The 13,012-nt window shown below is 44.9% G+C and overlaps 1 protein-coding gene across 12 annotated transcripts in view; it reads left to right on the top strand.

The window, feature by feature from the left end:
- macf1a (microtubule actin crosslinking factor 1a) overlaps positions 1 to 13,012 on the top strand; it is a 286,863-nt gene that overhangs the window by 121,773 nt on the left and 152,078 nt on the right. For 7 of the 12 annotated variants that reach the window (XM_075449486.1, XM_075449479.1, XM_075449485.1 and 4 more), the window contains 4 exons: positions 1,926 to 1,987; positions 7,997 to 8,086; positions 8,936 to 9,049; positions 9,906 to 9,983. In XM_075449486.1, coding sequence (XP_075305601.1) covers positions 1,926 to 1,987; positions 7,997 to 8,086; positions 8,936 to 9,049; positions 9,906 to 9,983 — 344 coding nt within the window. The remainder of the gene's footprint in view (positions 1 to 1,925; positions 1,988 to 7,996; positions 8,087 to 8,935; positions 9,050 to 9,905; positions 9,984 to 13,012) is intronic. The other 5 variants (XM_075449489.1, XM_075449488.1, XM_075449490.1 and 2 more) reach the window with 1 other exon arrangement.

Here is a 13,012-nt window from a genome sequence, read left to right as displayed (position 1 = left end):
TCATTCCAACACGACTGTGATTAAGTTGGAGAAGTCCTGATATGTCACGATAAAGAGCTTCTGATGTTAAAGTTAACAACGTTTTGATTGACTGTGGGACAAGAAACCAGTGCATTTCATCAGTGTAATCTTAAGAAAACAGACCAATAAACAGCTTACCCTGAAAGAAAGGCAAGGCAAGTTTATCTGTACAGCACAATTCAACAACAAGGTGATTCAAAGTGCTTTACAGAGACATTAAAACAGTAGAAATAAAAAGCATGATTTAAATCTTAAACAAAAAAGAAAGAAATAAGAACAACAGATACAATCAGGAGTTAAAATGTGATTAAGTTTTGAAACTCAAGCTTCAGATTTGGAGCTTTATTCAGATGCTATCAGTCTTTAGGCCAGTTCAAATCCAGACTGAAAACACATCTCTTTTCCCTGACCTTCCACTAGCTGAAATGGAGTTTACCTTGGCTTGCTACTTTTATTGTTACTGTTATTGTTATTTTATTGCTAATTTTATCTTAAATGTTATTTTTATCTGTGATGAAGTCATTCTTATTGCTTTTATTGATGACTCTTGTGATGCAGTTGCTTTTGTGAAGCACTTTGGTCAGCTGAGATTGTTTTAATGTGCTATATAGATACATTTTGAATTTAATTGAATTGAAATGCAGCTGAAAATAGGTGTCTCTTCAGCCTGGACTTAAACACACTGAGTGTTTCAGCTGATCTGAGGCTTTCTGGGAGTTTGTTCCAGACATGTGGAGCACAGAAGCTGAATGCAGCTTCTCCATGTCTGGTTCTGACTCTGGGAACTGATAGAAGACCGGATCCAGATGACCCGAAGGGTCTGGAAGGTTCATACTGGGTCAGGAGGTCACTGATGCATTCTGGTCCTGGACCATTCAGAGCTTTATAGAGCAGCATCAGAACTTTAAAGTCTATCCTCTGATGGACAGCCAGCCGGTGTAAAGACCTCAGAGCTGGACTGATGTGCTCCACTTCTTTGGTCTCAGTGAGGACTCGAGCAGCAGAGTTCTGAATGAGCTGCAGTTTTTAGGTCGACCTGTAAAGATGCTGTTACAGTAATCAAGCCGACTGAAGATGAATACATGGACTAGAAAGGCAACAGCATCACAACACAACAGAAATATGACGTACAAAGCTCTGCTGCTCTTTCTGAGAGCATAAATGATCCAGTCAAACATGAAAGCAAAGATTGGCAGAAGTTAGTTTCCATTTCCAACAGCCAGCAAGTGTGAAAACGACAGCTTAAACGGGCCGCGCTGATAAAGCTTTTAGTTCCAAACCCTGGTAAAGATGTTTAAAACCACTACAGATAAAAAGGGGGACGGATCGTGTGAGACGGCAACATTTTTATCCCATTCATGTGAAAGGAAACGGGCCCAAAGTGTTGGGAAGGTTCGCAGCTGAAGCAGCATGTCTCCTGCACTTTAGCACACTTTGCAGCCGCAGAGGTCTTTTGCTCTGATGAGATCACGTGGTGAAGTGTGCCAGCCTGGCGACATATCTGTTGAAAGGGGAAAATGCTGCAAGCGGTGCTTCTTAGAGGGTCAGATCATCTTCCTCTGTGGTTCCCACAGAGAGCTGGAGTCTGCTGGCTCTAATTCTGCTTTCCGTACTGCACCTCCAGAGTTATCCCCTCAGCCGTGTTGTTCTGACTGTGAGTGGGAGGCGATCATGTGTGAACAGGAGAATTATTAGCGGGATTTATCCTGAACCACCAAAGCGTGCGTGTGAGCGACAGCAACCCTGTGAAACTAAAAGTCCGATTCACGTATTTTCTGAATGAAACGGCACGCTCGGGCTCCATCGGTGGGTGTTTGATAACTGACCGGAGTAATCCGTCAGGCTGCCGCGCCGGGTCGGGTCATGTGACTAACCTCCCTCCTCTTCCTCTGCTCTCTCCTCAGATGAGCGGGACCGGGTGCAGAAGAAAACCTTCACAAAGTGGGTCAACAAGCATCTCATCAAGGTTAGTGTCGCTGCCGCTTGTTTGGGTGTCAGACCGCACCAAACGGCGTCCCCTTTTCCACACTAAACTTTATATAAAGTCCGTCATCGACACTCTGACATCCTCAGATGACATTTATTTGAAAATAAACGAGTCGGGCTGTGTGTTAAACTGTTCCGCCCGACTTCCTCCTCCTGCTGCTGGACTGTAAATAACTGGAAAACTGCGGCTTCATCAAACCGCTGTGGATTATTTGGTGGTGCAGACCCTGTGATTCGTCTCCACTAATCTGAGCCGTCAGTCCTCTGCGGGACCATCGATGTTCGGAGCACTCTGTCGCATCGATGGACGAGCTTCTGTCACATCGCTCGCCCCGTTTGCTTTATCGCTTTTGGTAATGGCTCCGAGGTCGCGGCTTGTTCCATCTCTGCCCTCCGTCGGGCTCCAGCTCCGCTTCTGTCCTGTTTAGCAGAGAAAAGTGGCGCTGGGAACCAACTCCGAATGTTTGTTCACACCTGATTTGATCCTGTTATCAGAATGATTGTGGAGTCTGCTTCTAGATAAAAAAAAAACGACTCATTCTCCTGAGCTGTGAGACAACAGTGTGAATTGCATCAATGATTGATCAGAGCACAGCTGAAGTTGTGTTGTTATGCACACAGTGCAGCACTGTTTGCTGCTCAGCTGCGTTTAAAAGTCTGTTTCTCACTAAAAAGGATAAAGAGATCAACACAGCAAAAACAGCAAACTAATAAGAGACTGAAACTGCACGGCGGGACCCAGAGTTCAGGTTCTTATCATTTCCATAACGCTGAGTAGCTAAAGAGTCGTTTTCTTTGTTTAAATAATTCATGCCAACAGAATAACGCCTCGTCTGCTCGAGTGTTTTTCCTCTTTTTTTCTGAGAAAAAGCAGATCCTGTTCTCCTAATATTACTCAAAGGAATGTGTGTGCACACAGAAAGACGCCCGCAGGATCCCACCTCACCAACTTCACAAAGGTCTGAGTGGGTCTCGTCCAGGGCCGCTGACCTTAAAGGCCGGTTCTGTGTCGGGTTCCGTCTCTGTTACCGATGGCGTTCTCACAGCCTCAGCTGACAGCGCCTCATATCACGCCCGTCCTTCATGGCTCTGCAGCGCAGTCAAAGTTCTGTATGTTTTTAAAGAATGACTTTAAAAATGTGTTTGAATCACTGAGATTAACTAAGTTAGTTAGTGGGATTTCACCTCCAGTTTTAAAACAAATCGTATGTAAAATATTTCCTAAACTAAGACGATTTAACTTTGATTTCTCACTGTTGTTTCCTGACCTTGTTCTGGGTTAAAAAGCTTAGAAAACTTAACAAATAATCCTTTAAATAGACGACATAGATTTAGAAAACATGGGAAAACTGCGTCTAATGAAGCACCATAGAAGAAGAAAACTACATCTAATAAAGCACCATAGAAGAAGAAAACTGCATCTAATAAAGCACCATAGAAGAAGAGCAGCTGCAGGTGAAAACATGAACTCTCCAGTCCACTCCTGGCAGTAATGAGCCTCCAACCTGGCTGCTCAATGCAAAGAAAACCCAAAAGATTAAAGGGAAATGAATAAATTCAGGGACCTGCCGGCGAACTGAGGAAGGGATTCAGTAAAAATGATGGAGAACTTGGTCGTTGGTCGGTGAAAGTCACCTGAGAAGGTGTGGTTACCCGAGCAGGAAGCGTGAAAATGAGGGCCGACGCATCATGTCACCGACCGCGGCCGCCGCCCCTTTTAAAGCAAAGAGAGTCCAACAGTGGTTTCATTGGGATTCAAAGATTCTGGTTTCTGTTTGCTCAGGTGAATGTTTACATGGCGCTACGTATCTTTAGTTATCAGCTTTAACAAACTCAGCCACAGTCAGTGTTGGAGCTTATGGTAGAAATCAGCAGGAACGCACCATCGTGCGCTCGAGTCTGTGACCTTCAGACGGTTTCCAAACGTCTTCCTCCTGGACGAAGCTGTGCTGAGGTGTGAATGATGGGCGCCACACATGGACCGAGCACGTTGCTGCTGTTGGAAAACCTTCGCCGTTCATTTCAGCTCCATAAATAAACCACAACATCATAAATGATGAACAACACACTCGTGCTCTTACAGAGATGCAAATATTAAACATCTATTTTCCCTCCGAAGCCGTTCGGTTCGTAGCGTCGGTTAAGTCGAGCGAGAGATGAACGAAGATAACGAAGCTGGAAGGGGAAGCGCTGCTTTATAGCCGTCACTCGGCTGCTTTATCTGCACACGCAGCTTCTCCGTCACCTCCGTGAAGCGCAGCACGAGCACCCACAGCCGGGACTCTGAGGGGAGGAGAGCGCCGGGTATTTCTGGCAGCAAAGCGTCCGTCTGACCTCATCGCTGAGGAACAGCTGTCGTCAGAGCGGCCCGGTCTGAAAATGTGACTCGGTATCAGCTGCCGGACCAACCGCTGGCTGGAAAAGTAGGTCAGAGATGCAGAGTGAGAGCAGCAGGCGGAGACGGCCAGCCATTCCTCAGCGCCGCGAGGTCGCAGGTTAACTGCATTTCCTGTGATCTTTGAGCAGAAACAGCTGCTGAAAGATCGCTGAAGCAGCGATTAGTTGCTCAGTTAATGAGTCTCTGTGCAGGAGAACAAACTGGCAGCAAATTTAATGATGAACCATCCAGCAAAAATGGCTAAAAATGGTCTTTTTGGTGAATTTTGTCTGAGTTTTCTTGTTATGGTTCTGGATGATGTTCTCAGACCTAGAGCCAAACTGATAAATAAAACCGTATCAGGGTTTGCTGTTGGCTGCTGATTCTGACCTTTACTGCTGCGGTGAGAACCAGAGAGGCGATGCAGGTGTGTCGATGCTGGGAAGCTGCAGCTGTCAGCTGGGATCTAAAGGCAAACGAGACTGAACCAGAGAGACTATGAAGAGGAGAAGTTTGATAGAAAGGGGCTTCCTGCCCTCCTGGTGACATCATCACTGCTGTTTCCTGTTTGCTCTGCGTCTCAGGTGCACGGGGTGTGAACAGGTGTGTGTGTGTGTACAGTGCACACACGGGCCAATATAAACACAGCCCTCTGAGCTACCTGCTGGCACTCAGCGACGCTGTCACTCAGCCGGTTGTTGACTCAGTGAAGACATAAATGTCAGCTGAGGATTCAGAAGCAGGAAGCAGGCGTGACAACAAGATGGATCACCGACTTATTTTATTAACTAGCGAAAACTACACGAGCTCCATCAACATGTTTCAGTCTTATGTTCATAAGTCGTGTCTAACATGATGGCGTTCTGGTAGATTTATGAAAGTTGTTGGACGTAGTCACAAAGTGTTAAAGGGATAGTTCGCCTCTTTTGACATGAAGCTATATGACATCCCATATCAGCAATATCATTTATGAACATTTTCTTACCCCCTGCTGCGTCCTGTGAGCCGAGTTCCAGCCTCGTTTTGGTGTTGATGAAGGTAGTCCGGCTAGTTGGCTGGGGTTTAAAAAATAAAGCGTTTTGCTTGGCCCCAGCCAACTAGCCGGACTACCTTCATCAACACCAAAACGAGGCTGGAACTCGGCTCACAGGACGCAGCAGGGGGTAAGAAAATGTTCATAAATGATGTTGCTAATATGGGATGTCATACAGCTTCATGTCAAAAGAGGCGAACTATCCCTTTAAGAAATTAGTTCATGTGCAGTACCACATGTGACCACTAAAAAATGTCTAAAAGATCACCAACTAATCTCATCAGCTCACATGTCAGAGGATGGTGCCTTTTTAGATGAATAAATTCCTGACCCTGATTCAGTACATGATCGGCCTTAAAATGCAGATAATTTCTGATAGTTTCTATAAGTTCTGGCTCAATAACAGACCAACATGCTGACAGCCAGCGGTTGGGGTTCGTCACTCCTTCATTCTCTCCAGTTAAAAGACGGTACATACAAGCTTGTTTCTACTGTTGGTTCATTTAGTTTTTTTTAAAGCTAACTTTAAAATCAACTGTTGCTCTTATTGGTCACATTGGAACCAGCCGACACAAAGTTTGGACCGCTGTGCATAAACATCGCAGACAGTTCCCCACATGCTGACAGACGGGAGCTCCTAATGTTCGGTTATTACTGCAGAAATATAGGAAAAGTTCCCGTGGACCAAAAGCCAATTATTCATGTGGATTATAGCGTTTTTCCTCCAGCTTTTATCAGCTCTGCGATCGCTGTAAATGTCAGAAATCCCAACAAATGAACGACATCAGAGTTCCTCTGAGATCCGTCTGACCCAGATTTCTGTTCACCGTGCCAGAAGCCTTCAGTCTGTTACCCAGCCCGCCGTCCTGGGCATCATCTCCGTCTCACAGAGAGCTACAGAACATCTGCCGCCAGAGCTGGCTGTGTGGGGCTTCCCCTAAAACAGAGAAAGAAACGGTCGTGAGTATTAGTGACACAGTTCCAGTTAGCATGAGGAGCTTCCAGAAAAACAAACCGGTTTTAAAAAGAGAGGACCCCCCCCTCCTCATCCTCATTAGACCGACTGGAATCCAAACACAAGCTCCGACACAAAAAGATTCAATTAGACAAAAACAACCGCCTCATTTCCAGTCAGGGCGAATACACGATTCTTCCCGTCATCTAATTAACACTCGTTCCATCGTCTCCCTCTGGCTCAGAGACGAGGATAACCCAGATAACGCAGACTGCAACCTTAAGGAAAGATGCTGCTGTTATTCTACCTCAGCTCAGCTTCTCAGGGAGGCTTTAGGCTCCATTTCTGTCAGAGGTGGAGTTCATATGGAGCATCTTTGCATGAGGACATGTTGGTGGGGACAGAAAATACATTAGAGACTGAATAGATGTTCATTTAATATACTTTTTATGCCGCTCCTGCCCTCTGCTGGTTGTACGCAGTAGTGCAGCTTCTTGTCTTGAGGCCAAGACTGCAGCTAAACTTCAGGCTGAGGATCAGCAGGTGGACACGTGTCCTTTGTTGCTTCCTCCTTCCGTCCTTTGTTGCAGACGTTATGTGATGAACTCTCAGAGAGTTTGAAAGTAATCTTCTAATTACGTTTATCTTCAGGCACAACACATCATTTGTTCCCATTTCTTTTGCTGTATCTGTAAAAAACAGCAAAGATAACACAGTCTGACAGACAGAAAACAGGATTTCTGCAGCAACAAGGTGATTCCCAAAGAGCTGTTAGCTGAAAACTTGGCATATCTCAGCATGGTGTGCAGTGCGTCCTTAAAACATTTGAGGAAACTGGACAAGTGGAGGACAAAAGAAGAAGTGTCAGGCCTAAAGAACTATCTACAGCAGATGAACAGGATCTGAAAGTGATGTCCTTAAGAAAGAGGAAAAAATCCAGCAAAGACCTGACACAGAAGCTGAGAGATGCATCTGGACCTTCAGCTGATCCATCTGCTGTTGGCCCAAGCCTCATCAGAAATGGGCTCCATGGAAGGGTGGCTGTCAAGAAGCCGTTCTTAAGGAAGGGAAACAGGGAGAAAAGGCTGAGCTGTGCCAAAGGACACAAGAAGTGGGCTGAAAATCAGTGGCAGCAGGTCTGATGGAGGGATGAATCCTCCCCAGAGCCCGGAGCTCAACATTACTGAAGCAGTGTGGGATCATGTTGGCAGAGAACGGAACAAAAGGCAGCCCACATCCAAAGAAGAGCTTTGGGATGTCCTTCAAGAAGCCTGGAGAACTATTCCTGAAGACTCCTTAAAGAAATCTTCTCACTTCTTCCACATTTGGAGTCGCAGCCGGTTACATCTAACCCCACCCCAACTCGTTGTGGTTGCATTGTTATGGCAACACAGACAAGAGGCCACAGCTGGTGCTTCATCTCTGTTGGCATGGCAACAGCTACCACCAGCCATGTCAGCTGTGGAGCAGATGTAGCAGATGTGATCAGTGTTGAGTAATCAGAGAGGAATGAACTTATTTCTCTTTTTTTCCCTCCCTCCATCTTTCTCCTCTCTCCTTCCCTTCTTCTGCTCCTTTCCTTCTTCTGCTCCTTTCCTTTCATCCCTCCCTCCTTCTTGCCCAGGTGAGGAAGCACATCACAGACCTGTACGAGGACCTACGAGATGGACACAACCTGATTTCCCTGCTGGAGGTCCTCTCAGGAGTCACCCTGGTATGGACACACTCAGCTTTTCACTGCATTCAGGTTACTGTGAGCTGTGAAAGCCCTTCACAGCTCACAGCGGTCTGATGATTTAAGAGTCTGACGAGCCGATGTGAGGAACCGGCTGCTGTGGTGCGCTCACACAGGGGGTCGCGGTTGTTCGTATTTACACATATTTTCATCCACATCAGCTGCTGGCAGCACGGTGGACACCATGAGACCTGCTGAGGTTTCTGTAATAGGTGTCATTTACTCCTGAATCACTCCAACATGAGGTCAGGCTTTCTGCTATAAGAAATGGGAGTGAAATAATGTGTGGTGTTTGGCTTTTAAACGCAGCTGAAGTCCCTTCAGGGTGGGTTCAGCCTGCAGACTCATGTCTTAAAGGGATAGTTCGCCTCTTTTGACATGAAGCTGTATGACATCCCATATTAGCAACATCATTTATGAACATTTTCTTACCCCCTGCTGCGTCCTGTGAGCCGAGTTCCAGCCTCGTTTTGGCGTTGACGAAGGTAGTCTGGCTAGTTGGCTGGGGCCACAAAAATTAAGCGTTTTGCTTCTCAAAACAATATCCGTTCAAAAGAGTAATACATTTGCAAAATGCTTTATTTTTTAAACCCCAGCCAACTAGCCGGACTCAAAAGAGGCGAACTATCCCTTTAACTCTGGGATGTTTCGGGGTCAGCTGAGCCTCTCACGGCTTCAGTTAACGCGGCGCCCACCTCAGCAGGCGGCGCCGTCGGGGAGTTTTTCCTTCATTTGTTCCGACTCTCTTTATCTCACATAGTGTCTGACATCACAACCCTTTCTTTCTCCTCCCTGTTCCTGTGCGTTTCCATCCTCACGTTACCATAGCAACAGAAGAGCGGCCCCGCATCCAAAAGGGCGTACGCCTCGCGGGCCCCCCCCCTCATCTTGCTCAGAGGGGAGGAGGATGAGGCGGAGGAGGAGGAGGAAGGAGCTCAGGGAGTATGTTCGAATCCGACCCTCCACCCGCTCACTCCGTCACCTCTGACCCCCTCAGCTTCACCCCGTGAGGCTGCATGAGCGTGCTGTGCCACTGATCAACAGAACTGAGCTGCGTTGGACGCGGCGTGGAGCGCCGTCTCTGCTGGGCGACCACATCGCACGGATGTTTTCACCCAGCAGAGCTCCGCTGGTCTGCATGAACTCACACCAAACTGCAGCTCGAGTGTTTCTGATGTAGAACAGAGCGAACGGGTTGCTTTTTAGCAGTTTTTTAGCAGCTTTTTAGCTGGTTTTTGGTCTTTTTTTTTTTTTTTAGACAAAACCATTCGAAATAATCCTCAAAATGACGCCTTGATCCGAATAACTGTCGAAGTGTGCGAGGTTTGACCTTAGCTTCACTCTGACAGAATGCTTGACAGAGATTAACACATGCGTGAGCTCAGAGGTGTGGACGAACACTGACGGCTCACACCTCCTCCGTGATGACTAATCCCGAGTGTGCACGGCGTGAACACACATCTGCATCCTGCACTTCCCTCCAGTTTCTTCCCTCAAACTGCATCTTTCCATCATGCGAACGTGACTCTGGGTGTTTGTGAAAACCTGCTGATTAAAGGCAGAAAGAGTCTGAGGCGAAGTTTGCATCTCTCATGCTCAGCCGGCACAGTTTCGGCATGCCTTTAACAGCAGTGTTGAAGACAGCGCCCCCCCAAAGGACTTTTGACTCCACTGCTCTGTTGACTGAAATCAGCTTCCTCTGCACTCACTGCTGCCCCCTGCACTAAGATGAGATGTCATCTCGGTTCCCTTTTCTGTAGTTTCCTCATCTTGTTTTTTCTCTCTCGTTTTTTTCCAGCCCAGAGAAAAGGGGAGAATGAGATTCCATCGCCTGCAGAATGTCCAAATAGCGCTGGACTTCCTCAAACAGAGACAGGTACACGAGCACTTTTTTACCTCATCAATGTTCCCACAGTGTCTGCTTCCCTCCAGAATCCTTCGTGTGAGCATCACCGCCTCTCTAAGAGCAGCTGCACATCAGCTGATCGAGACATTTGGGGTGAAAAACAAGCATCTGCATCAATTAACTTGGAAAAACACGTAATTTCTCAGTTTAACCCATTTAGGCCTAAAACGCCTGGAAAAGAATGCCTGTAAAACCTATGGGCGATTTTAGAAAGACCCCCTAAAACCTGAAGTTTTTCTGGAAATTCAGCAATTGTGTCAACGCCTACTAAATGATTGATTTCTCAGCCTCTGTAGCAGATAGAAACAAAATTCAAAAAGTATTTGACAGCTACACCTGTGGCTTTCTTTGGAAATTGAGTTTATTTACATACACCTTCACGAAAATAGAAAATGTAAAAAGTCAAGTGCATTAACAGCACTATTGTCTATAAAAAACAGTAATAAAATAAAATAAAAAGTAAAGTGCAGGAACAGCACTATTTTCTATAAAAAAAAAACAGTAATAAAATAAAATGTAATTTTATATTTAAATGATTTATTTATATATTTATTTTATCCCCAGTAATCTCTTCGTACTGGCAGCACAAGGAGCCCATACACATTCCAATAAACGTTTTCATCTCCGGCACAGTTACGTGTCACCACCTTGCCATCTTTGCTCGAGCAGGAGTCTGAAGTACCTGGTCACTGTATCTATTCGTCTCGGAAACGAGATGCGCCCAAAGCTCCTCAGTAAATATATGATTAAATGCCTGCAACGGTGTGGCATCTGCAGGTAAATCCACTTTCACCCCTGGTGTGCGGTTGAAATCTCTCCGTCGATTACGGTGGTAATTGTCAGTCTTCCACTCACATTCAAACCCTTCAAAATCATCCTCGTCGTTATCGTCATCTTCAAACATATGTGCTGCCATAAATCTCCATCAATTGGGTCAGCACGTTCTTCAGCATCATCAAAGCCAAGAAACTCCTCACAATCGCTCCCGTCTGAAATGTCTTCCCACTGAAAGTCCTCCATGCTTGTTCGATGTAACTTAACTTCAAAACAATGACACGAGGAACATGACGACACTCTCACGTGTCTATTATAATGCATTTAATTGGCGCAGAGGTCAATAATTGGTGTAGAACCATATGTCTATGTGCAAAACAACCTTATACATGAAAAAAGACGTGTACGCTTTCCCGGCCTTAAAGGTAGAATAACGCAACAGCGCCCCCGGCTTTAAAGGTAGAAATGCGGAAATGCTTTCCCGGCCTCAATGGGTAAAAGCAAAGCCTCCGAAGTTTTTAATTTCATGCAAACATGAGGAAGAAAAAGGAAAAAGGGGATAATTTAAGTCCTGGCTGTGGTTTAATTAAGGTAAAGACTTTAAAAAGACCGACACCTGAAACCCTCTCACGTCCAAAGACGACAGCAGCGAGTTTTAAATCCGTTTGGAAGTGATGACATCACGTGTCGGTTAAAAACGCATAAAATAAGACTGAAGATGTGAGAAAGACCGCCTTAAAACAGCCTGGATCGAGTCTTACGAGTCTTACGATCGAGTCTCTTATGTTTATAGATAGATAGATTTTTATTTTCGAACGTGTATAAAAAAAGAAAATGCATGTAAGTTTTTGTACATACAAAAGAAAGAAAAAGAGAAATTAAAAAAATAACTAAATAAAATTCAAGCACATAAAGTGCTAATACATAACAAAACACAGCACATTGTTGGAAAAAGGAATGGGAAGAAGTACAATACTTTTTTTTAGTTTCCCACCCCTTTTTAACTACTCTTCAGTTTGTAAATATCCTCACTACAATACACCTATATAAATATATGCCATATATATACTTCCTAAATATCTAAACAAAAATATAAACACAAAAATAAATATATACTACACACATATCCATGTAAATATGAATGTAAATATGAATACATATATAAAAATAACTATCCCATAAACAATATATATCATATACTAATTAAATTACAATATAACAATTAACCCTATTCTATTCATATATGTGTTTTGTATGTTCCCAACAGGAATATTTGAGTGCTTTTAGAAGGTTTTTGCCTTCTTGTGTTTCCACTTTTAGCTTTAAACTCTGCTCCGCATGCTTAGCCGCATTTTCTTCATGACTTCAGCAAACGATGAATGCTTTGTAGTTTGCGTTAGTTTTGCCTGCATGTACGGAGGCTCCGAGCGGTCAAACAACTAGAAAAGCATTGATGCAAAACCACAGAAAATCCACTTTCCGGACGGAGAAAAGCTCCAGATTCAGAGAGCAGATACGATTGACGATGAGTGACGTGTTGGTTTCAGTCGTACAAAGCTCAGAGGATGAAGTCAAGCTTTCAGATGGACTCAAAGTATGATGTGTAAAATGTAGGGCTGGACGAGTTAACTCGTTATTATTGCGTTAACTTGCTAATTATTTAACGCCGATAAATATTTTATCGCGCATTAACGCAGGTTTTTTTATTTTAAAAATAAATAAATAAAAGGGGGCTTTTGTGCCTTTAATGGATAGGACAGTTCAGAGAGACAGGAAGCAGGGGGCAGAGAGAGGGGGAACAACACGCAGCACAGGGCCAATGTGGGACTCGAACCGGGGCCAGCAGCAGCGAGGACTGTAGCCTCTGTACATGGGGCGCCTGCTCAGCCCTGACATTTTGTACTGGATGTTCGTTGATATTACTCCGCCACCGCTAAGAAAATAGTGCGAGCATGAACGAGCTGCCAAATAAAACACGACAGAAGCAACTTTTCGCAACGAAATTTGATATGGATTACCAGTGCACACCAGTAACCACTCCGGTGAGTTGATGATTTTGAAAACAGACGTTTATGGTGCTTTTACGGACCTTTTAAGACATGCACATGACTTGCCGTTCTGAAGCAGGTTGAGATGAATCAAAATTAGGCAAACACCGGAGACAGTAGTAAACATCAAAAAAGCGGTGAGGGGGGTTCTAAAACATTGCAGACGACTCAGTAAAG

This window comes from Odontesthes bonariensis, chromosome 18, assembly GCF_027942865.1.
Source record: "Odontesthes bonariensis isolate fOdoBon6 chromosome 18, fOdoBon6.hap1, whole genome shotgun sequence".
Classification (NCBI taxonomy): domain Eukaryota; kingdom Metazoa; phylum Chordata; class Actinopteri; order Atheriniformes; family Atherinopsidae; genus Odontesthes; species Odontesthes bonariensis.
Note: the sequence above shows the minus strand (reverse complement) of the source record. Positions and strands in the feature narration are given on the sequence as shown.